Source organism: Pleurodeles waltl, chromosome 12 (genome assembly GCF_031143425.1).
Source record: "Pleurodeles waltl isolate 20211129_DDA chromosome 12, aPleWal1.hap1.20221129, whole genome shotgun sequence".
Classification (NCBI taxonomy): Eukaryota; Metazoa; Chordata; class Amphibia; order Caudata; family Salamandridae; genus Pleurodeles; species Pleurodeles waltl.
Window position 1 is genome coordinate 102,093,478 of NC_090451.1, and position 25,920 is coordinate 102,119,397.

Sequence of the window (25,920 nt, forward strand, 5' to 3'; positions counted from 1 at the left end):
GGTGCAAGTACTTGTGTGTGAGGGCACCCCTGCACTAGCAGAGGTGGCCACAGGTACTGCAGTTCCATTTTCATGGACTTCGTGAGTGCCAGGATGCCATTTTATGCATGTACTGGACATAGGTCACTATCTATGTCCAGCATATTGGTAACCCCGAACCTGGGCATGTTTGGTATCAAAAATGACGGAATCATACCTCAATACTCTTGACTTTTTTTCCCCATGAATTCTGGGGGCTCCTTAGAGCACCCTCGGTATTGCTCCTACCAGCCTTCTGGGGGGTTTTGGGCAGCGCAAGCTGCTGCCACCCCTCAGAAAGGTTTTTGCCCTTCTGCTGCTCAAGTAATTCAGAACAAAGGATTTCCTTTGGGAGAGGTGAGTAAGACACTCTCCTTTTGGAAAATGGTGTTACATGGATGTGAGGGGTAACCTCCCCAAGCCACTGGTATGCTTTGGTGCCCTCAGTGCATAAACCAGACTGCACCGGTTCAGGGACCGCCAGTCCCTGCTCTGGTGCGAAACTGGACAATAGAAAGGGGAGTGATCACTGGGCTCTGCCATCTTGAATCCAAGGTTGCCAGGGGCCTCTGGGAGCATTTGAGTGGCCAGGTCAGGCAGGTGAAGTCCCAGCCCCCTCCTGATAAGTGGTCACCCAATCCCTCTTAAAGGGCTATTTAGGGTCTCCCTCTGGGATGGGTCCTCAGATTCGGCTCGCAAGATTCCAGCAGGACTCCTCTGCAACCTTTACTGCGACTTCTAGTCTCCAGGAACCGACAATCTGCATCCACGACAAAGACCCTGCTTGCAACATTGTTTCCACAGCTCTTTCCAGCTTCTGCAACATTTCCCTGGTTGTTCACTCTCTGAGGCTGACAAGTCTTCAGTGTGCACGAGAAGGAATCTCCCTTAGAGTGAAGGAGCCACTCCTCTGCATCCGCAGGGACAAACTGCAACGACGACCGGCTGCATGGATCTCCTCTCATCCACGTCTACCTCTAGAGAAGAACCTGGTTTCTAGACACTGCCTACACTACAATAGTAGAGGATACCCAGTATAAGGTTTAAGTACCTACCACACAACAGGCCAGCTTCCTACACTTCATAACCACTCTCCTTACTCTTCTGTCTTCCTTGCTTCTGTAACTCTAACAGTTATCTCTTCTGGGTCCATATGTTTGTCTGCCGCTTTTCTTCACTCGTGGATTGAGCTCCTCCCACTAGACCGGTCTTAGCTTACCCACTCCTTTTATAGGAGTGCCACAGATTTTGTATTACTTTTGGTACTTTTCCCCCCTCCTGAACTACTTTGTCCCATTTGTCCTTTTGATGCACGTCCCCATTTCCTTCTCCAGTCTAGTATTCATTCTTATCGCAATCCCTGAACAATCATCTAGTACTGAGTTCGCCATTCTAAGCTTATCTACTGTTGTGTAGCTATTTTAGCCATGTCCTGAGCATGTTGTTTTAGCTGACTAGGCATGCATCTGTGCACTTTAACCCATTTACATTTTATTCAGCACTGCTTTATTTTTCTAGCAATAGCTTCATTTGCAGTGCTGTTTTATTTCTCTCTATCTTATTGTTATTTTGCCTAGGAAAGCATTGTGTTCTTAGTAGGACACATAGTTCACTTTGTGCTTTCTCCAAGGCTACAGTCAGATAGGGTTGCTGACAAACGTGGTATGCTGTGCATCCAACATTCACAGAAAAACACACACATACGTGGGGACTCTTTCTTAGAATATCAGCTGTTTTATTATAAAACAGCTTAGTCCCAGACATGTTAGAAGGAGATTCCAGCCAGATGACCACGACTGTATGCTGACCGCTGTAAGCTTCACTACAGCTACCTGCTTAGACGACCAAGCCCTGATCTAGATGGGGACGGTGTCTTTTTAGACTTCAGGCCCTTTCTTCAGGTATGAGGGATGATGTTCCAGGGGGAAACCCGAAGAGCAGATTAGACTTAGCATGGTGTGCTCATACTTAGCGTAGGTGAGGGGCTATAAATCCATTCCCCTGTTTAGACAGCATGGTAGGACTGTTTCTGTTTTTTACATTTTTAGTCACATGCCTGCTCCTATTGTCTTATTAGTCTCGTCATTGCTACGCACATGCTTTTATCTACGATGCAGATATTTTAATAAATGCTTATTTAAATATATTCTGCATCTACTGTCTTTGCCTGAGAGATCTTAGTAACTGAGAGAACAGGATACCATCTGATGTACCACAATTCCCTGGGGAGTCTATCTTACCATGAGCTTGGTTGTCGCAATCATCTCGGTTAGAGATGGGGTGCTGCTAGTTAGCCGGAAACTCCTGATTAGGCTGACAGGTGTCACCTGGTAAGGCACTGTACCCAGTAACCGCAACCCAGGTGATCCTACCGCCCAAATCCAGTAGCCTCATTACCCTAATGAGAACCTACACGACACTACCATCTCAAAGACATACAAATCACATACACTCTTATGACCTGTTCAACAACACCGAGGGCTATCTTTCATGAACTTCCGGTTAAGGCAGATTCTAGGGGAAGGCCTATGTGGAGAGAAAGCACTGGCTTTTCATCGAAGGACTCATCCAGGTCACATTCTTGTTTGAGTCCACCACATTTTTTGCAATTATAACACCGCTTTTAGTACCCAATCCTATCCTACCTACTACCCCGGGATTCTTGCTGCCTTCTGATACCATGGTTATCTGTTGTCATCCAGTGTTCTGGTGGCAGTGCAGCACAGATGCGGTGGTCTGATCATGTTAACTGCCTGACTAGACACACTGTAGCTTGTAAAAAAGGGAATCTGGAGAGGATATAAAAGGCCCAAGGATATTGTTTTAACAGCAGAAATTAAATTAAGAGTGCAATATGTACCATAATTAAAATTAAAAAAAGAAACCTTACAGGTACGATGGCTAGAGACAGCAGATATAGTAGGAACACTTCCTGGAATACAGTCAGACTGAGGAGCCTCTGTGTGTACCAGACACAGAATATAAAAGCCTTTGGAGTATAGCTTAGGGCAGATGTATTCAGGAGCCAGGATGACAAATTCTAAGGACTGTAGGCTGAGATGAACAAACTGGCTCTGAAATCTGGATAGAAAGCGAATTCTTCACAGCAGTCTTTGGTGTGGTGTTTTTAGCATGTGGAGATGGACCTTGTACCATTATTGCTGTGGCTATTCAAGATCAAATATGCTCATTCTGGCTCTGGGATAAGCTAGTCTGTTGAGAACTATCAGGATATTCAGAATCTGAGGAAAGGCATAGAAAAATTTCCCAGACTAACTTGGCAAAAAGCATTCACATTCACCCTCTGGCTGACAGAACATGAAGATGTAAGTTTTAGCATTTGCAGTTTCTGCTGTAGCACGCAGGTCTAATGTTAATCTGGGAAAATATCTTAAAGCGCATTGTTGTTTATAAGCCATATGATTTTATAAAACAGTCATATGCAGAAAGGTGCTTCCACCTTGTCAATTCCTAAAGATGGACCGCTGTTACATGGGGGTTTGAGCCACTTCCCTACTGCTTGGGTTTCTATACAAACCATCTTCAATTTAGTTTATTCTTGTTTAAATAGTACACTGTGATTGTATTGCCTGCTTCAATCTGAACAGAATCAGTTTTAATTGATGGAAAAAATAACTAACATCATAAATTGAAGGATTATGTGATCTGAGGATTCTTTGAAACTAGGTACCTTGCATTCAGAGATGATCCATGTAGGATGAAAGAAGATATGGTCAGGAACACTATTATTGAAAGTCCACTAAAATAAGTTTTAGCAAACAGATGGCACCAGCAATGGGACACTCACAAGGCTTTCAAGTGACAATTCATGCAGAACTGGTTCCAATAATCCTTCAGACACTTCTATAATGGGCACATTTTGAGACATATAATTAACCACAGGAAAAAGTACGCCGCCAGAGAGCTTGGAAGAGATGAAACCTTTCTTTTGGGCAAGTCATTTTCTGGAGCGGTCAACATTTTATTTTCACCAAAATTACTTTCCTGTTTTAAAAGAAACTGTTTTGACTTCTTATTTTCTAAGGTTGCTTCCAGGTAACTAAAGACCTGAATGGGAGTTGATGTTAACTTGTTCTGAATGAAATGTAACCTTCTCTGAAAACATGGAGGCACTATCTAGTACATTAAATTTTGTTCAGTGTTCCTAATAAGGAGCAATGATGTTCATTTTCATAAAGTGGGCCACTGAGTATTTGGTTATGCTGTGAGAGCTACCAGAAGACCAAACAGTGAAGCCTTGCATTAGACCTATGGTGAAACTTAGGAACTTATAAAGTTTTTAAATGACTGAATACAGAAATGTGTGTCTGAAAGATCAAGAACTTGCCAACCATCACCCCCCCACCAAACACCCATGGAGCTGGCAGAAAATACATTGGATAAACATCCTGATTTCTTCTTTTGTTAACCATTGATTTGCTGTCTTGAGATTGAGGCTGGCACTTTTTTCATTAACTTCTTCAGAACCAGAAATTAACAGAATAAGTTGTTGTTCATTTTTGAAGGAGGGGGAAGTCTTTTTTTGTAGTAGTATGTTAACTTCTTCTAGGGAGGCAGAAACATGGAACTTAAAAGGAAAAAATTTGCCAAGTATGCAGCACCAAAACGCCTCTGGGTAATTTATTACTATGGAAGATGGTAGGATATGCTTCCCCTACAAGTGAGACTACTGAAAAGGGTAATCGTTGCTTTCGTAAACCAAGATTTGTTTTAATCCCTTTCAAATAAAAGGTGTAAAAAGAGCATTTTAAAAAGTAATCTGCTAGAAGCTATTTTATAAAGAGATGTTCTTATTGAAATGTTTTCAGGATCCTGCAAGGTGGTAGGGATAGCAAGTGTCTACGCACAACAAAGAACAGTCTTTCGGGCTGGGGTGCTGCATGGTTCTTGAAAACATATCTGAGTAAACAAATACTAAAGCTGCCCTCCAGCATGCTGGGGATTTGAGTGGCCTCATACAGACCTTCAACAACTTATTACATCCAGACTCCTTCTTTGTCATGCACTTACTTTTTAAAAAGAAATTCTCCAGCTGCTGATGCCACTGCCCGATTTGATGCAAAAACAAGTGGGTATACATTCTCGCAATCCTCACTGGTGAGCACGTCCTCCATGTTCCTGCAAGACAAACAAGTATGGATAGGTGGCCCTGCAAGCAAGAGTTGGAGGAATAAGAGTACTGGCAGTATATGACATTCTGAAGGTGATAGACAAAGGGTGGCAGTGGATCTCCTGGTGGACATTATGGCACTAGAGAAAGTCCTTAAGTGATATGCAGCTATAGCAGTGAAACCTCACGGTCATTAACAATTTAGCATTAGCTGACATCATGCATGTTGCAAATATGAATATCTGGCAGTGGCCCCTAAAAGACAGAGTATGACATGGGGTGAGTTTCTGGATAGAATAAATTGGCACTTGGTCACCACTAACAGTTCAGCCTAGGGTATTCCTGATGGTCACAAAATAGGAGTTAATGACTGGGTGGCATGAAAAGCCATTTTGGAACATCTTCAGAGATCCAAGACAGTTGCTAGTGTCTGCACTGGTCATTGAGGTTAATCAGTGTTTAAGTTCATGGGACAGAGCGACACAAAACAGCTAACAATACACAAAACTGCTAACAATAACATCAAGCTACGAGAAGAATGCTTTTTCGGCCTATCTATGCAGCAATACCCATAGCCAATGAGAACATGGAGAAGTGACCAGAATGGGCCTGGGCAGGAGGACTAAGAGAAATGGTTAACTATAAACAGATTATAATTTTCAACAAACATTCTACATTTCAGAATACAATACCAATTTGGTTAGCTGAACCATTTAGTTTTACTACTTCGCCATGACTGAATCATCAAGATTGGCAAGTTAACAGCACAACTCAGGCACTTCGCCAGTCAAGGGATTGTGTTCATCAGCAAGAATAAAGTGCATTTTCTACTCACTGCATGATGAGAGTCAGCAGATTGACAGCTTCCACAGAAACATCATCCTCCTTATCCAGTACCATAGATACCATTCTGTTCTGCAAATTGGAGCAGAAGGAAAGAACAGCAAAGTGTGTTAAAAAGGGAAAAACACCAGTCACAAACACCAAGTCACTGTTCTCATGTCAGGACCAGATCAGTGTCAGATTGTGCTGTGATATGGAAGAAACCCAAAAGCTTTATGGAAACCTGTAGGATTCAAGATCAGCCTTAGGAATCACCTGAATAATTTAATGTGTGTCTACAAGCTTAATATTAAAGTTCAACACATGCCTACAATCTATTGGATTTCTTTGCTTACCTATTGTTATCCATTAATGCCTAATTCCTCCTCATTAGTGTTTTAGCTACATTCAGTGAGGGTACACCAGTATCATAAGAAACCAATCAAAAGCATGGCCTTCTCTGGTAGTTAAGTCCACCTCATGATTGTGTACTGGTTAGTTCTGCTGTCTTGAACACAACTTGCTCAATTCTCTTGCCTGCACAAAGTGTGCTGCGACGGTCTATCAGGCCCCAGCATTTTCACTGCTTCTCCTGTCTATAAAGCACTGAAGTCTGAATAAAGATAGCTTCTTAGTGAGTGCTCTGATTTCAATTCTGTTGAAGGGACACTGCACTTTACCCTCTCAGATGGTGTGTTTTAAACTAACAGCAACAGGCCAAGTTTCTATTAAGCCTCAGAACCTGCTATGCCAAAAACCATAAGATTTTACCTTTTTTAAAGGTGGACATTACTGCTTTAAAACTTGATCTAGCGAAGGGGATAGGAAAAAAAATCAGTTAAATTAGTACAATTCTCTAAATGTGAGAGGTGATTTTCAGCAAACGTTAAAGAGCACACATCAAGCAGTGTTTTCACATACTAGTTTAAAGGTCATTCACCATTTTTAAAACTAACACATAGCGGACTCCCTCTCAATAACTAAGGAATAAGCACTTCTGGCACTGGTTCTAAAGTGCAGGAAAGAGAACCAGAGACCAAGTATTTTAACAAATGAATTCCACAACATATCTAGAAGAGGCACTCTAGATAATTAAGCACTGGAAATGAATGGGGGTTGTCTATACCCTGGCAAGCCTGTGCCAGAAGACACTCAATTGAGGCAAACCACAGTTTCACAAATATTTCTAATACAATGTTGAGTAAAATAGAAAAAGTCTCTAAGGAAATGTGTTGTACTTAATTTTAGCCAAAATACGTTTGGACTCAGAAGAGATAAATATCCCTTGCAACAAACTATTACAACAGCAGTTTTTTTCCCCTCACGAGTTTATTCTAATGGAGCAATTATATTTAGGGATCACTCTGACTTGTGAAGTTATTTAAATAAACATAATGTGAAAAAATCAATTCAGAATCCATTCCCTTGCGTGGTCTTAACGGTTCTAAACTCCAATGGAGGACTAGATAACTCCTCTTCACAGTGCACCTAACTACCAATAAAGGGGACATGTACTGATAAACTATCACATTCTGTGTGCCATAAGCCTCAAGAAATTACAAGCCTGATTTAAGAGGCCCTAGCGCCACCTTAATGCCGCCATAGCACCATTTGTTTTTACGCTAATGCGGCACTAAATTGGCTTTTTACAAGCGTCATATTTACAAAGTTGCACGATGCATGCATTGCACCACTTTGTAAACCCTTGCGCCACATTAAGCCCTTGCCAGGCATAATGCATGCACGGGGGAGTTCCCTTGCTAGGGGGGTGAAAAAAATGGCACAAGGAAATCTAAGATTTACTTGCGCATTTTTTGTGCACTTTTAACGCCTGCTCAGAGCATATGCCACTGAAGACAATGGTCCCTTATGCACTCTGCAGGAGTGGCGCCAAAATGTTGGCGTTAGACCTGCAGAGAACATCAATAATGTCAGGAATTCCGATGCTGTTGCCCCCTACCCTATGCCATGGTGAGCCGTATTTGGAATACAGTGCACGCATGGTGGAGGTAGGGGGCGCTAAGGGGCACAAGGAAAGTGTCGCTGCACCTGGTGCAGCACCACTTTCCTTAAATCAGCCCCTACATTTCTCAAAGTCTCGCACCAATAGTAGCATGCAATCAATCACTGATTTGAATTCCAGGAATACCCATCACAAAAAATTCACTGAGTAAAGAACTGAAATAGAAATCTCCTCCCACCCCCTGCCCCACAAGGGGTTATATTTAAAACTGCCAAACTGAGCAATGATATAGCAAAGTTCAATATAATAGCTGGATCGTTTCTCAGACATCCACATACTTATTCGGAAGTAAAGAAATATTAAATACTAATCGACTCAAAACTCCATACTAGCTGATTATCATTAAGTTGCAAGAGACAACTAGAAGTCCATTTAATTTGAATAGCATGAAACGCAGAGCTCAACTGCAGCTTCTACAAGCAAGCATTGGCAAAGCCAATAGGTCTGGGCTGAATTTGCCGACATGCAGAACAACCACATTAAAGCCAGCAGGAGAGGACAGAGGTCAGTTATCGTAAAGTAGTCCCTTATGACGTTCTAATCAATGGTTGAAAGGGGAGGATAAAAATCCCACTCTAAGAAATAGGTTGAACAGTTCTGATATAAAGAAGTTTCATTCACCAGGACCCTAGTTAAACAGTATTGCTCAAATGGTTCAGTAAAAACAAAAAAGTCATAGAAGCCTCATTTGACAAATGTTTCTTAAAGCCACATTCATTCTAGGATAACTCCTAGGAATCTGGCTTTTCCCATTCCAGTAATGAGGAGGTTAAAAAAGGTGGGGGCCAGTGTGAGCCTCTTGAGCAGAGCGTAGATCTCCGTGTGCAGAGCAGCCCATGGTTGTTGGCAGTAGTTCAAGTGCATTCCTTAAAAGATTACACTGAGCACAAAGTTAAGAATGCTATATTCAGACCGCTTTTGCAAAGTACGATGTGTAAAATTCCCACACTGAGCCAGCATGTTTTGATTAAGGGGCCTGTTAGCAGGCTTTTTAACGGTGTCCCTGGGCAGCAACAAGGGGGAATTTTCCAGGACTTCATTCCGGAGCGGACGTCAGCTGCCTGACCTCCCGTTTAGGTGGAAAATCTCTTTCTCGCAGTTGAACAGGAGTCGTCAACTTGCAGGCATGAGAAAGATGACAAGCAGTGATAGGCCCTACGGTGATGAATGTGGACTTTTATTCTTTGCTTTGAAGTTATGCTATAATATAATAATATGTATTTGCTGTGTATTATGCAATTGAGAATCACTTTGATATATTTTGCTTTCATTGCTGTAACTACTTTTAAACGTGTGCTTCCAACCTACTAATCTCGACTTTCAGGAACCTCGTGGTGAAGTAATAATAATAAATGTCTTCTTTAAACTAAGAAGTGCATTCCAGAGAAGTTTTGTCAGCTCGGTCATAAGATAAGGAAAGCAAAACAGTGGATCAACATAAGTCAATAGGTTGGGAACCACTGCTCTATAGTAATGCATGCTGAGACTTGCATCATTGACCTACAGGACACCCACTGCAAAATGGAGCGCGACCGAACATCAGGCTTGCGAGAGATGAAGGCCATTAAAGCAAAGACTGAAGATCTGAAGGGCACATCGCAGAGAAACAATGTGCAAATAGGGATCCCTCAAAATGCCACAGAAAACAATACAGAGACCTTCTTTAAGAAACTGCTGGGATCCTACTTTGGCCATGACAGGTTCTCCACTGCCTTGTTAAGGGAGCATTTCACACCAAACCCTTCACCCCATCGTGGCGCTTCTGTTGAACTACAGGGACAGTGATCTTATATTGAAACTCAATACACAGCCGAGCTGTCATGAGTGTTCTAGGCTCTTGTTCAACCCTGATTTCAAACCAGCAGAAGAAGCTCAGAGTTCCTTTATGAAAGTCAAGAAGATCCAATGTGACCAGTCTATTAAGTATTCCATGCTATTACCAGCCAAGCTGAACTTGAAATTTAAAGAGAAAACATCTTTGTTTAATCTAGTGCTTCCCTGGAATTTATCAAACAGTATATCCAACAGTGAGTCCTCTTGTGTCTCATCTAGCCCGGCGGTTAGAGGCAGGGCACAGATGCCTTCAGTAACCATGATTGATGAATATGTATGCTTGTTGATGTCTGTGGTTTGTATATATAGCGTTGTATCAACTTGCAATTTGTTTCAATAAATTTGTCCTGTGTGCTGCTGATGTCTATGGAATATCAACGTGAGTTACAGTTGCATTGTGGTAGATATTATTCATGAACGAGACAGGCTCTCTTTAATGGCAACTCTGAACGCAGCCAATGCCATGCCCAACGCTGCCTCTGTTTCTCCCCACTTTTATGCGTATGGTTTCATATATAATACTATTTATCTTGCAGTGTCACTCAGGGCTCTGCTGTGCTCTCCAGGTGTCGGTCGCCATGTGTGAAGTGTACTATTTGTCCCCGAGATATTCAGCCCCGCAGTTTCACTATTTTTGGGCTTGTGTTTTCTTGCATGCAGATTGAGGGCTTTACCAGCAGTTTGGGATGGCGGGGATGATGAATTTATTGGACTCTGTTTTAACCAGTTATTACATGACACAGGCACATACAGACACAAGGACACATTGTCACCTTATAGTGGCACATCAGGGCTACATGGAAGCGCAGCACAGCTCACTAAGCGATACTAAATATGTATGCTGATAATTAGCCTCTCACTATGGAACTTCAGTCCCAGCAAGGCAAGACAGGTATTGGAATACCTGAACCAGCATAAAATCAACAGCGCTTTACAGCTGAAAACACACTGCTCCCCCATTGAATTGCCCAGCTTTTGCCTCATTCTGGGGCACCCTATTGCTATTTTTCCTCCTACTCCACCTGCTCTTGTTGATTAGTTTTTTACGTCAAGCATAAGCGTAAAATCTCTTGTATACTTTTAAGTAAACTTACTCTGTGGACTTCCAGCTATTTCATTTGTTAGTTTGAGTCATTTAAAAAAACCTTGCTTGCTAGTGGTCAAGCATGCCTCTTTGTCCCTCCTGTGCGGGAGCAGGGACCAACTACAGTATAATTACGCTTTGCCCTGTTTATCTGGTCTGTAGGTGACTTTTTTGTTTTTAATCTGTTTCCTGGTCCTGTCCAGGGAAGCTTCCCTTTTCATTTGCAGAGCATTCTTCCTCTCAGATTAGCTGTAAACAGGGCTATAAATCAGGCTCTTATCTTCGTCAAATTTGGCCTAAGTGGGCTTTCTGCACTCTCTCAGCCGCCATGCTCCCACCCTTTCTTGGGTTGGATTTACTTTACCAAGTGTACCTGCCTTTGTGATGAGAAGCAAGGGGGAAGGATCACTAGTAATTGCTAATAGCCAAGTCACCCAGCTCTACCAGGCTTCCACAATCCTTATAGACAGTGCCCACTTCTGCTCCAAACGAGGATCCCACTCGGAGCTCCATCAGTTCTACTCAGTTCTACCTCAGCGAGGTCACTTTCTTTCCTATACTGCGACCTCGCTTACATACAGTTCCATTACAGCAGCTCAGTCCCACTACCAAGCCAACACTGGACTTGAAAGAACAAAATTTGTCAACCAGTGCACCTCAAGTCCAACATGTTGATGGGAACCACCACAGCTCCGCCAGAATCCATCAATTCTAAAATTCAGTGCACATTTCTTCTCAGTACTAAGACTCTCACACGCCCTTCTGGACTCCTCACTTCTTTGGTTCAGAGACAATGCCACTCCCATACTGGTCTCCATTTGCAGCTTCATGAGGGCACCTCCAGGCTAAGACTCCGCAACAATGGCATGCCAATACTAGGTTCCACACATAGCTCCATTAACATATCTCACTTTTGACCTGATGTGACCGCAACTATTCCAGTACTGCAAACCACATACAACTGTCAGTGCACCTCAATCCTAACCTGCAGCGCCCCAATACTCCAATCACAGGAATTACACAGTGCTCTGTTTCTCATGCCTCACCTGCTGCCGTTTTTATTCTTGCACTTGACTGACACAGCTCTATCTATACCCAAACGGTGATCTGAAGAGCCCCAATATTGCTGTATTGGGGCTCACATACAACTCACCTTCTGCTGTTCTGCAGTGACCCCTGCTGTTCCACACCGACTTCTGATTGAGGACTTGGGGGAGCCAATTAAATCTATTCTTAGCTGCCATCTTTATATGGGAAGGTCTGTTTCACCTATCTCACTCCGTTTTTTCCTTTACTCTGTTTACTCTCAATGTTTTCTTTCTCCCCTACTTTTCTCTTTCCAGCTCTTAAAATCCACACATTAACAGTTTTGCTCTCCTTCAACTGTTTATTTCAACTCCTCTTCTTTTTTTTTTTATATCCCTCATCCTTTTTTCTCCATAGGGCATTCATTCTTTCACAATTTTTAGGTCAAGCGCCCGCAAGCGCTTTCACCTGTTGTAAGTATTGTGGGCTTTTAACCATGCCTACTGCACACACATCACTTTCACTCGTTCCGGGGCTGGCCATTCAAAAACCCTTGGTCATCATTGGTAAATGCTTTACATTTGTCCTTCCTTGGGGCAGTTTTGTTACTGCCTTGAAGACTGCTACTGGATAATTACACGTTTGCCAATATGTTTGACTGCAAGCAAACTTTATTTTTGTGTCTCTCCTTTGCGGTCATGCTAATGACGCCCACTGCGCTTTGAATCTGTTTTCTTATGTCAACTGTTTTACTTTTCATGTTCAATGTAAGTGGCAAGAAAAGTCCTGTTACGAATTTACAATGCTAATGGCTCTAAGTCGAACTAACGTGAGACCCATTGCGTTGCAAATGCTTGCCTCATATGGAAGGCAGCCACTTCTTTGGTTTAGAGAATAAAGGACTCTGCCCACAGGATGGTAACAGTGTCTGGCATGCTGGATGGGCATTGGCTCATGCTCATTAACATTTATGGCCAAAATATTGAGGAACCAGATGTCTTCGGCGACTTATTGCAGCTCTGTACAGGGAATGGCCAACCATATGAGGCAGAGATTTTAAACTCACCCTCATCACTTGATAGGTCAACAGAGGCTCAGCAGCCAGACTCATGCGAGTCTTGCTCTTCCACACAATACACACACACACACACACACACATATGGTCTAGTTGATGCCTGGCAGCAGCTACAACCCCACAATAGCCAAGTACAACTTCCACTGCCGAGTACACAGCTCCTATTCTAGGCTAGATATGGGTTAATTTCAGACGTACTACTGCAACAGACATGTGATCATACTGCCTGTACACTTTCTGATCAATCCCCAGTGAAGCTCCTCCTCAGCCAGCCAAGTCCTCTTGCATAGTTCTACTATTGGCAGTTGAAAGGCACTGAATCAAGTCTTCCACACTGAAGTAAGGGATGCTATTGTGGAGTACTTCCAACTTAACGGAAACTCTGGGTCTCGAAAAGCAATGGTCTGGGAGGATCTTCATACATCTACAGTATATGCATCTTCAAAAGTTCTGAAGTGCTTAAATCGACAGACACTTGTTACAGCTAGAAACAAGAGCATTGAAAACATTACCTCTTTGATAAGGATGAGTCCCATTTAGTTCAACTAGAGCAAACGCTGCAGAAATTCAGGGAAGAAGCAGAATGAGAAGTGCTATACCTGGGCCAAGGTGCCAGACAGAGCGTATTGTAAAGCTCTTCAGAATGTCAGGTCGCCAAGGTTCAAGGGTGCCCCTAAATACGAGATTTAGGGGCATTACAGGGGTCACAGGGCACTAGCCAATAGCTACTGTCCCCGAGGGTGGCTACACCCTTTGTGCCCACTCCCTTTGGGGAGGGGCACATTCCTAACCCTATTGGGTAATATCCTCCAAAGCAAGATGGAGGATTCTGCAAGGAGGGGTTCACCACTGCTCTGGGCACCATAGGGGTGGTCCTAGCTGACGTGGGCTCATCTCCTGGTTTTTACAAATTTTCCTGCCAGACCTTTTGCCAAAAGTGGGGCTTGGTCCGGGGCGCGTATCTCCACTAGATGGACTGCCCCGTGGCATTGCAACCTGAGGCAAGAGCCTTTGAGGCTCACCGCCAAGTGTCGCAGTTCTTGCAGGGTCGGAGGTGTGAAGCACCTCCAACCAGAGCAGGCTTTGCCCCTGACCCCAGAGAACACCTAGGCTCTCAACCCGATGGGGTCAGAAACTTGTCTATTAGTGGCAGGGTGGCACATACCGGTCAGCCTTACACTAAAGGGTTGAGTGAAATACAGGGGGGCATCTCCAAGATGTCCTTGTGTGCATTTTTCAATAAATTCAACACTGGTATCAGTTTGGGTTTATTGAGCTGAGAACTTTGATATACTGTGAAGTGTTGATGCAGCCTATGCAGCGTGTCTGGCTTGGTTACCTGACTTTTTTTTTTAAATATAGTATCTGGTAGTGCAGGCTTACTACCAGAAATGGTCAACTAACGAAATACATGTCAATGCACATCAGGGCTGAACGAGTGCTAGGTCTAACACGCTCATTGCTGGGTCGTATATATGTGCACTGCCTAGTGTGGCACGGTGAGATGTGGACATACATGTCTTGACAAGTCATCTATGGTGGGAGCTAGTCCGGAGGCTACGCCATGATATTCCCTACTAGTCAATGCTTCCTGTGGCTGATAATCCCTTATATCCACCTCCTGGCAAGAAGGCTGTTAAAGGGCTAATGCAGCAAGCAGAAACATGCCATTGGGGACCTCTTTGAGAACAATGCATTTGTCTCATAGTAGTTTTGCACCTGCTCCAGTGTGGCTCCACTGGCATCCTACTGCTATCTCAAGTTCCAATAGACAGTTAGGACTAGCCTATCCAAGTACCCTGTACAAATGGCTGACATGAAGCTCTTTACAACAAACACAGGAAGGGCCAAAGCAGTACATTCAATATAATTTCTCTACTCTGCTTTCCTGGCGGACGCGCTGGATCAGCTACTGGAAGCTAGACTTAAATGGTAGACTTCTCTGGGGCATCAGTTATCTGATAAAGTAGGAGAATGCTGCTGTGCACCAGTAAAAAAAAAAAAAAAAAAAAAAAAAAAAAAAAAAACACGATCCTACAAACAAACCAATATATAATTAAAATACCAGTACTACTACACTCCTGAACAAATAACCAAATTTAATGGTGGCACAGAAAAGAAATGTGTTAGGTGCGGCCTTCCTAAAGCATATTTTCTCCATATGGCTTGGAGTTGCCCTGAACTTGCCTCTTGTTGGCAAAATGTATGCCTGGTGATCTGAGACTGTGGATACCCAGGTCAACTCCTCTCCTCAGATAGCCCTACTGGGAGATGCTTCAAATTTACCCCACTCGTACCATTGCATTGCCTCCATATTAAAGGGTGGGGCCGTGGGATAGAGGCGGAGGATAGTGCAGTCTCTGAGGGAGGGGATGGTTACAAGATGCCGATTAGATTTATGACTTGTTGGAACAATATGCAGAGACGGTCAATCCCACTGCTTGGCCTAAGGACAAATGGGCACCATTTTCTCTCTATCTACAGCTCAATAATACGTCACTGTTATCATGCCCGCACACCTCTGGACGGACTGCCGCTCTTTCACTGGAGAACCACTGCTGCTGTGACCTGTCCCACACTAAGTACCATCTCTACTGCTGCTCTGTGTTGTTCATTTCATTGATGCAACTCTGGAGATAAGTATGTAATGTGTCAACAATTTTATTTCTTGTGAAGTATCTATAGAGTTTTAAAAAAAAAATTCCACCTGTGCCGTTAAGAAGCCTTATGTTTCCAATCTCAGAAAGCACTTAACTAGCAGGTGCATCTCAGGAACCATATTTTTTCAGTGGCTATTCAGGGCTGAACTAAAGAAACAGACATTGTCGGAAAGTATCCCCAAGGTTGAGGAGGAGAAAGTCATTTATCACTTCAATGATAATTATGATGCATATCCAGGACTACAATTAATCATTTCTTCTGCATTGTAGGTGTAGGAAAGTAGCATCTTTCTGACATACTTATGTCCACCTTTTACCTGGTGTCAAGGTGATTAGACTGCAGTACACCGGGATCCCGCTAATCAGGAACCCAATGTCTGTGCTCTCTCCTCTACATTTGGTTGCTGGTAAACTTTTACACCCACAATTGGCCTACTGGTACACCCATGTAAGTCCCAGGTATATGGTACTGAGATACCCAGAGCATTGGTATGCCAGGGGTCTCTCAGTGGGCTGCAGCATGTATTATGTCACCCATGGAAGCCCATGCAAACTGTCTGTAGGTCTGTCATTGCAGCCTGCGTGTAATAGTGCCTATATATTTCACTTCAGATACAAGCCTTGCCTTATATCACAGTCACTACACTTGGACACTGTAATTCACCACTATGGTAGGCCGTTAAGCCTAAGGGCAGGGTGCATGGTCCTGAGTGTGCGGCACCCCTGCATGAGCAGGGTATCCCTACAAAGCCCAGACTCCATTCCTTGGGCTTTGTAAGAGCAGGAAAGCCATTTAAGGTATGTATTAGACACTGTTCAACACGAGTGACCCAACTACATAATGGCTTCTCTGAACCTAGGCATGTTTGGTATCAAACATGTTGGAATCATGCAACCACAATGACTTCTGTGCTAGATGCATTGTCCCATGTACTCTGGGGGTTCCTCTAGGATACCCCACTTCTGCCTGTGCAGACTTACAGGGTCTGGCTGCCAGCCAACCCTCCTGCCAACTCGACTCTGTTTTGCCCTCCTGCTGATGAGCCTAATTCAAGCAGGGGAAGGCAGAACAAAGGATTTCCTACAAAGGAGAGCTGTGCTCACCTCTCTCTGAAATCAGTGTCTGAGCTGGAGGTGGCCTCTAAGCACCACCAGACTACATTGAAGGGCACATTTGGTGCCCTCTTTGCATAATCCGGGATGCACCAGAGAGAGGGACACAGATAGACACACAGACAGACACACAGACAGACACACAGACAGACACACAGACAGAGACACAGACAGAGACACAGACAGAGACACAGACAGAGACACAGACAGAGACACAGACAGAGACACAGACAGAGACACAGACAGAGACACAGAGACAGACAGACACAGAGAGACACACAGAGACAGACAGACACAGAGAGACAGACAGACACAGAGAGACACACAGAGACAGACAGACACACAGAGACAGACAGACACAGAGAGACAGACAGACACAGAGACAGACAGACACAGAGACAGACAGACACAGAGAGACACACAGAGACAGACAGACACCGAGACACAGACAATGACACAGACAGACAGACACACACACACAGACAGGCACAGTGACACAGACAAACAGACAGAAACAGACACACCTCATGCAGTGTGCCAGTATAAAATAGTTGGGCTGGGAGTTTGTCATTAGGAACTCCACAGCTCCAGGATGGCTCCACTGAAGTTTGGGAACCTTGGTATCAAACTTCTCAGCACAATAAACCACACTGATACTAGTGTTGGATTTATTAAAAAATTCACCCAGAGGGTATCTTAGCCAAACTTCTAGTGCAGGACTGACCGCTCTGTGCAAGCCTGCCAGCTCCAGACAAGTTTCTGACCACAGGTGGTGAGAGCCTTTGTGCTCTCTGTGGCCAGAAACAAAGCATGCATTGGGTGGAGGTGCTTCACACCTCCCCATGCAGGAAATCTTCCATCTTTATTTGGAGGACAGGAACAAACAGATTAAGGTCTGTGTCCCCCCTCCCCAATGGGAGTGGACACCAGAAGGATGCAGTCACACTCAGGGACAGTAGCCATTGGCTACTGCCCTCTGACCCCCTGCAACACCCCTAAATCGAGGATTTAAGGGCTCCCCTGAACCTAGCTCATCAGATTCGTGGCAACCTCAAGAAAGACAAGAAGAAAGAAGGACGACTGCTAAGCTGACCCCAGCAGAGAAGACTGAAGACACCACCTGATTTGGCCCCAGCCCTACAGGCCTGTCTCCAGCTTCTGAAGCCCTGCTACAAAAAGGCGATATCCTGCAAGACCAGCGACCTCTTAAAAGCCTCAAGAGGACTGCCTGCACCCCAGAGGACCAAGATCTCCAGAGGACAGCGGCCCTATCCAGAAAGAAACTCCATCAAAGGACTCCACAGTGCCTGGATCAGCGAGTCCTGCCCATTCTGCACCCGACGCCCATGGCCCATGTCCAGGTGAACCAAACAACTAGAACTGGTCCCCAGCCGATTTTGACCTAGTGTCCACCCTGGGCTGACCCCCTCATGTCCAGCGCAACAATACCTGCAGACTAAATCCAGAGGACCCTTCCTGCCCGTGAACGATCCAAAGATACCCTACGCCAAAAGATACCCTGCACCCCCAGGACCCTGGCCTTGGGGAAACAGACATCCGGTGCAGGAGGCGGCCTTACCCCAGCCCAGTGTTCTCCTAAGCCCCGTCTGTCCTCCGAACTCACAGGTACTTACCGGCAAGCAGGCCTGATTCAGAGTGCCCCCAATCTCCTTAGGATCCCATCTGAAATCCAACAGCAACTTTGACCTCTGCCCCTCAGCCGGTCCAATGTTGGCTAGCGTGGGAAACTGGCACCTTGTTGCAGTAACTCTCACCACTCCACTTTTTGCCTGGTTCCTGAATGCAACTTGGACTGGAGTGCACTGGGATCCTGCTAACCAGGTTCCCAGTGCCAGTGATCTTTACCTAAAACTGGAAAAGTAATTGGAAACATCCTTAACTACCACTAGACGTCCCCAGTAAATGGGTGCCGAGGTACCCAGGACATGGGGTACTAAGGGTAGACCCCGAGGGAAGTAGCACTGATTATACCACCCTCTAGGACCATGCATCTAGATGCACCCCGTATTGCCATTGCAGGCCGAGTGTCCTGGTGCAAACCTAAAACACAAACTCGACTCTGCACACTGCCTGTGTGCCATGTCCACCATACACTGCATTTGCTATGGGTAAGGCACCCCTCTGGTAGGCCTTACAGTACTAACGCAGGGTGCTCCATATTATATGTGAGGACATAGCTACATGCACAATATGCCCCCACTTTGTCCTTGCCAAACCTGGGGCACAGTGAGTGAAAAGGGCAGCCATTTTAATACATATGCTGCACACACGAGTTTCCCAGCTATCATAGCCACTCTGAATCCTGGGTTGTTTGGTATCAAGTAACTCACAATGATGAATCCAAACTGCTGCCAGCATTGGATTTATCCATAAATGTAAACAGGGGTCACCTCAGAGGTGCCCCCTGCAAAAACTAACTATCCTGGCATGGTTGCTGACTGGTCCTATCCTGCTCCCACCTCCAGACAGCCAATATAGAAACCTTGGGGGAGAGCCCTGCCTCTCCAGTTTGTAAGACAATGCCCTTCCTGGGTGGAGGAGCTAACACCCCCTTCCTCAGTAATGTGCAATGGTCCTGGTGGTGGGCTTCAAAGGGCTTTCCGCCCTTGAAACCTGACCCCCAAGCCTACTGCTAGCAGCAGCTGGCCTTACCCCTTGGCCACTTTGGGCGGGAGCAAGGGTGGGAAACCTCACAAAGGGTAGGGCGAGAGTGGCCCCACCTAGCATGAACCACCCCTAAGGTGTTGCCAGCGAGGGGACCCTCTACTTAATTTAATCCATCTGGGATGGAGGGAAAACAGCCAATTAAGATTAGGGAAGTGACCCTTCCCACAGGAAGTAGGCACTATAGTGGCTGTAGCCAAACAAAGTAGGTGTCACATTGGACACTTCCTAGTATCCCCTAGAATGCCCACTAAATTCAGTATTTAGTGGGCACCCCCAGATCAAGATTTAGAATATAAAGGAGAATGAAGACAGCAAGAAGAAGACCCAAAGCACGAGAACCGAGGACCTGCTGCAGAGAGAAAAGGCACCAAACCCTGCCTGCTGCACCTGTGTCCTGACAATTGCCGCTGCGGAGGAGCTGACCACTGGACTGTCCTCACAAAACCCGGAGGACCTCCAGGCTTTGAAAATAGCCCGAGAGCTCCCTCCAGAGTTGAGGTACCACTCTGCAACAAACAAAGAACCAACAACCCAGTGAGGGTCACTTAACTGACCGTCTGTCAACTCCAGAACCGGAAGTTGCAGCCGGACCAGATAACACACCGACGACCACCAGGACAAACACCGCAAGTGTGCCAAGTTTGGTGGCACTGCACCCTCCAGTGGCAATATCCTGAGTACTGGTCAGCTGATGTCAGACAACCAGAAAACCACCTCCCCCAGAGCTGAAAAAGGAATAGGAGAAAGCCCCATATGAGGGACTTCAGGAACATCCCAGACGTCCCGCTAAAGAGCCCCGTTGACCAGAAAGTGACCGTCAAAGACCAACCTCCAGCTTCAATGGGCTCCGTTGTGCACAGCTCCAGGATCACCAACTCGCAGTGCTTCCGGGTGCCAAGCACCCTGCATCGAGGAACCAGCTGGGCCCAAAGGGTACCTTCACTGTAGGAGGCTGGCCTGCTTTGTAGTGTGTACCAACGGTACTTACACCTTATATCAGGTCCAGTTATCCCTTATTAGTGAACTATAGTCAGTGTCTAGAAGCCAGGCTTTCTAGGGGTAGCTGTAGCTGAGCAGCCAAGGCTTATCTAGGAGACATGCAAAGCTCATGCAATACCAATGTAGTCACAGTACTTACACACATGAAAGAAAATACTCAGTGTTACAAAAATAAAAGTACTTTATTTTGGTGACACAAATGCCAAAAATACCTTGGAGACAACACTCCCTTAGGAGGTAAGTATTATAAACAGTATATACACTAGAATGCAGGAATAGCTGGAAAAACAGTCAGACAACAGTACAAATATTGAAAATCACAATAGTTAGAAATAGGCCTGGGGGAACACAAACCATATACTAAGAAAGTGGAATGCGAAAGTCCGTTTCCCACCTAGGCAAGTGTAGTGTGTAGCAGGGCGCTGGGAGTGTAAGAAAACATCAAAGGTAAGTAACAGAACCTAACCCCAGAGCCCAGGAAAGCAGGAGTAAATCACAGGAACTTTCCTAGAACACACAAGAACATGTGATAGAAGAATATGCAAGAACCAGAAGAGACTGCAAGACATCAATGATGGATTCCTGGACCTGACGACCTGGCGAAGAAGGGGACCAAGTCCAAGAAGCACTGAAGAGTCCAGGGAGAACAGGAGCCCCTGCTAACCCGGTCGAAGGTGCAAAAGAAGAACCACCGGTGAAGAACAGTCAGTTCTGCACCCATGAAGTCTGATACAGGTTCCTGGTTGGTGCAGAGAATACCCACGCTGGGTGGATTATTGCAGTCTGGTTTGCGTTGCTGGATTCCGCCAACAAGCCTTGGCACATGCAAAGCACGCAGTAAGCAGAAAATGCCGCTGCCCGGGACCAGGAGGTACCTGGTGGTCTCTACCCAGGAGAGGGAGACTGAGGGGGGCTCTCAGCAACTCAGAGCCCTCAGAAGACCAGCCAGCACACACAGGAGGGCCACAGCATGGGGACAAAGAACGTGCAAATGGAGGCCCACACAGCACAACACAAAAGGATCCCACGCTGCCGGAGAACCACTCCGGAAGCTGTGCATTGCAGGATAGTGTGCTGGGGGCTTGAGCTGTGCACGAAGAACTTTGTGGAAGGTCGCTCACAAGCCTTGGCAACTGCAAAACACGTGGTGCACGGGGGTACTGTCTTGCGCAGGGAGGCAAGCTCTTACCTCCACCAAAGTTGGACAGCTGGACCTTAGGACCATCGGGACCACTTTAGTCCACGATCTGTGTTGCTGGATCCAGGCACTTTGTCAGGTGAGGGGACCCACGCCACCGGTCGTCGCTGCAGAGGGGTGCCTGCAGAAGCAGAGAAGTGACTCCTTCATTCAAGGGAGATTCCTTCGTTCTTCTGGTGCAGGCTGAAGACTGGTTGCCTCTGAGGATGCATGACCTGGAAACAGTTGCTGGCAGGAGCTGAAGATACAATTTTGAGTCGTCGTCTTGGCTTTGTTGCAGTTTGTAGAGTTCCTGGAGGGTCGGGATGCAGTTTCGTCAGTAGAAGGTGAAATAAAGGATTCCTGCTGGAATCTTGCAGTCCAAATCTGAGGAAACATGCAGAAAAGAGACCCTAAATAGCCCTAAAAGGGGGATTGGTCAGCTACACAGGTAAGCACCTATCAGGGGAGGGCTCTGACGTCACCTGGTGGCACTGGCCACTCAGATGCTCCCAGTGTGCCCCATAACCTTGGAATCCAAGATGGCAAAACCCAGAGACACTCTGGAGCAGCTCTGGGCACAACCCCTGGAGTGTTGGACAGCGGAGTGGTCACTTCCCTTTCCTTTGTCCAGTTTCATGCCAGAGCAGGGACTGGGACCCTGAACCGGTCTAGACTGGATTATGCAATGAGGCACCATCTGTGCCCTTCAAAGCATTTCCAGAGGCTCTGGGAGGCTACCAATGCCCTGCCTGTAACACCTATTTCCAAAGGGAGAGGGTGTAACAAACCTTTCCCAAAGGAAATTCTTTGTTCTGCCTTCCTGGGCTCGAGCAACAGGAGGGCAGAAAACTGTCTGTGAGGTGGCAGCAGCAGGGGCTGCCAGGAAAACCACAGAAGGCTGGTACAGCAGTGGTGGGGTCCACTGTGGAGCTCCCAGAGTGCATGGAATTGTACAACCAATAATAGAATCAGTATTGGGTTAAAAATCCCAGGTGTTAGACACCTTACATGGCCATATTCGGAGTTACCATTGTGAAGCTGGACATGGGTATTGACCTATGTCCAGTGCACGCGTAAAATGGCATCCCTGCACTCACGAAGTCTGCGAAAATGGTCCTGGAGGGACAACCTCTGCTAGTGCAGGGGTGCCCTCACACACAGGTACTCTGCACCCAGCCTTCAGGGTTGGAAGGCCTGACATATAGGTGACTTATAAGTGAACTGTTGCAGTGAAAATGGCTGTGAAAGGGTGCATGCATCTTTTCACGCAGGCTGCAATGGCAGTCCTGCAGAAGCTTTTGCATGGGCTCCCTATGGGTAGCAAAAGTAATGCTGTAGTGAACAGGGATCCCCAGGAACCCCAATGCACTGGGTACCCAAGTAGCATATACTAGGGACTTATAAGGGGGTGACCAGTATGCCTATTTGGGATAAAATACTGAGTTACCAGTATGCAGTGACAAAATTGAGGGGAGAGAGAGCAAAAGCACTGGGGTCCTGGTTAGCAGGATCCCAGTGCCAGTCAAACACACTGACATCAGGCAGAAATTGGGGGCAACATGCCAAAAAGAGGGTACTTTCCTACACTCACCCCTTGCGACCTTGACACCACAAGGGGACCCCAAGGTACCACCTTTAACTTTGCAACTGCAGACCTTTACCAAGTGGTGCCTCACAGTGGCCCTGCACCAGCTCCAAGAGACATTTCAATGCTGCTCCCACTGGAACTGGGAGCCGCCCGAACTTCTCCTGCTGCCCACTTACTACCTCGACCAACCTGTGAAAGCTGAACTTGGTAAAGCAACCGTGTGATCTTCTATGCATTTTTAAAAGTGATTGCCTATTGATTCCTAAGGTGCTTAATTACACACAGAAAGACTGCATTTCTTAGAAGTTCAAAAATTCATATCTTAAAAAGTACTTAACCGGTTTTAACAATCTTGGTCTTAAAGTTTATATAAAAAGCTGAAGTATTTTTATAAATTGGTCTTGAGTTATTTCTTTGTGTGTGTGTTGTATGATTGATACTGTGAGTACAACAAAGGCTTTGCACTTCTCCAAGATTAGCCTAACTGCTCGACCAAGCTACCTCAAAAGTTAGAGCATTAGGTGATCTAGTTTTAGCCTCTGGAAACCAATGTGTAGCGCCTGGACCCCCTACACACTGTGCCTAGCTCTGAACACTACTACGAGGGCCAGTCTTCTGCAGCTGGTGGTGGGTGTTTGGAGTTAACTTGGACCCCAACCTGTGGCCACCCTAACCCCCGGAGATTGGAACTGTAAGTCTTGTAACTTTACTTCAAAAACAGTACTAACTTTTCTCCCCCCCCCAGAACTCTTTGAAAATTGCAGTGTCAACTTTTAAAACAGATGTTTGCTATTTTCTTGAAAAGCGTTTAACTTGCCAAATTGAAACAAAGTGATGTTGATACATATGTTTGCTACTTACTTGCAAATGTACTTAACTGCAAACAGAATCTGGATGTTCTAGAAATAAGGTAACAAAATATATTTTTGCTATATAAAAATAATTAGCTTAGAGTTAGTCTGAGTGTGTGCTTCATTTATTGCCTGTGTGTGTACAACAAATGCTTAACACTACCCTCTGATAAGCACTACTGCTCGACCACACTACCACAAAAGAGCATTACTATTATTATCTACTTTATCCTCTGTTAAGCCCCTGGACTCTGAGCATAAGATATCATTTTTGATATAGTATATACAGAGCCAGCTTCTTACAGTAAGTCACTACAGAGAGTGACCAACCCCCTTTCAGGGTTAGCTAAGGGCTCCACCGAGGGTGGGTCCTCAGATTTGTCTGCCAAGACTCTTCAAGGAATTTTCTGCAAGACATCTTTTGCTCCTGGCCTTCGGAACCGCTGTTGGTCTGCTTTTGGAACTGAAACGAGACTGTATCCAGTTGGAAGGGCTCTGACTGCAACATTGTTTCCCCAGCTCCTGCAAAATTTCAGCAACATCTGCGGCTGTACACCAGGACTCTGCCTGCATCCAAGAAGCAAGAAGGAATCTCCCTTGGAGCGAAGGAATCACTCACCTGCATTCGCAGGCACCTCAAGACAACGATGTAGGAAGTTGTCTCTGTATGTGCTATTTCAAAGTAAGGAATAGCATGCACAGAGTGCAAGGGTTCCCCTTAGAGGTAAAATAGTGGTAAAAAGAGATAATACTAATGCTCTATTTTGTGGTAGTGTGGTCGAGCAGTAGGCTTATCCAAGGAGTAGTGTTAAGCATTTGTTGTACATACACATAGACAATAAATGAGGTACACACACTCAGAGACAAATCCAGCCAATAGGTTTTGTTATAGAAAAATATATTTTCTTAGTTTATTTTAAGAACCACAGGTTCAAATTTTACATGTAATAGCTCTTTTGAAAGGTATTGCAGGTAAGTACTCTAGGAACTTTGAATCATTACTTTAGCATGTATACTTTTCACATAAAACACAATAAGCTGTTTTAAAAGTGGACACTTAGTGCAATTTTCACAGTTCCTGGGGGAGGTAAGTTATTGTTAGTTTCAACAGGTAAGTAAGGCACTTACAGGTTTCAGTTTTTGGTCCAAGGTAGCCCACCGTTGGGGGTTCAGAGCAACCCCAAAGTTATCACACCAGCAGCTCAGGGCCGGTCAGGTGCAAAGGTCAAAGAGGTGCCCAAAACACATAGGCTATAATGGAGAGAAGGGGGTGCCCCGGTTCCAGTCTGCCAGCAGGTAAGTACCCGCGTCTTCGGAGGGCAGACCAGGGGGGTTTTGTAGGGCACCGGGGGGGACACAAAGTAGCACAGAAAGTACACCCTCAGCAGCGCGGGGGCGGCCGGGTGCAGTGTGCAAACATGCGTCGGGTTTCCTTCAGTTTTCAATGGGAGACCAAGGGGTCTCTTCAGCGATGCAGGCAGGCAAGGGGGGGGCTCCTCGGGGTAGCCACCACCTGGGCAAGGGAGAGGGCCTCCTGGGGGTCACTCCTGCACAGAAGTTCCGTTTCTTTAGGGGCTGGGGGCTGCGGGTGCAGGGTCTTTTCCAGCCGTCGGGAAATGGAGTTCAGACAGTCGCGGTCAGGGGGAGCCTGGGGATTCCCTCTGCAGGTGTCGCTGTGGGGGCTCAGGGGGGACAACTTTGGTTACTCACAGTCGTAGAGTCGCCGGAGGGTCCTCCCTGAGTTGGTTGTTCTCCACCAGTCGAGTCGGGGTCGCCGGGTGCAGTGTTGCAAGTCTCACGCTTCTTGCGGGGAATTGCAGGGGTCTTTA

The 25,920-nt window shown here is 45.7% G+C and overlaps 1 protein-coding gene across 1 annotated transcript in view; it reads right to left on the bottom strand.

Moving 5' to 3' along the window:
• LOC138267072 (cohesin subunit SA-2-like) overlaps window positions 1–25,920 on the bottom strand; it is a 1,140,873-nt gene that overhangs the window by 623,132 nt on the left and 491,821 nt on the right. Inside the window, exons 9-11 of the mRNA XM_069215920.1 lie at window positions 5,985–6,064; window positions 5,050–5,157; window positions 2,946–2,975 (exon numbers count right to left, since the gene is read on the bottom strand). Of these exons, the coding sequence (XP_069072021.1) occupies window positions 2,946–2,975; window positions 5,050–5,157; window positions 5,985–6,064 (218 nt within the window). The remainder of the gene's footprint in view (window positions 1–2,945; window positions 2,976–5,049; window positions 5,158–5,984; window positions 6,065–25,920) is intronic.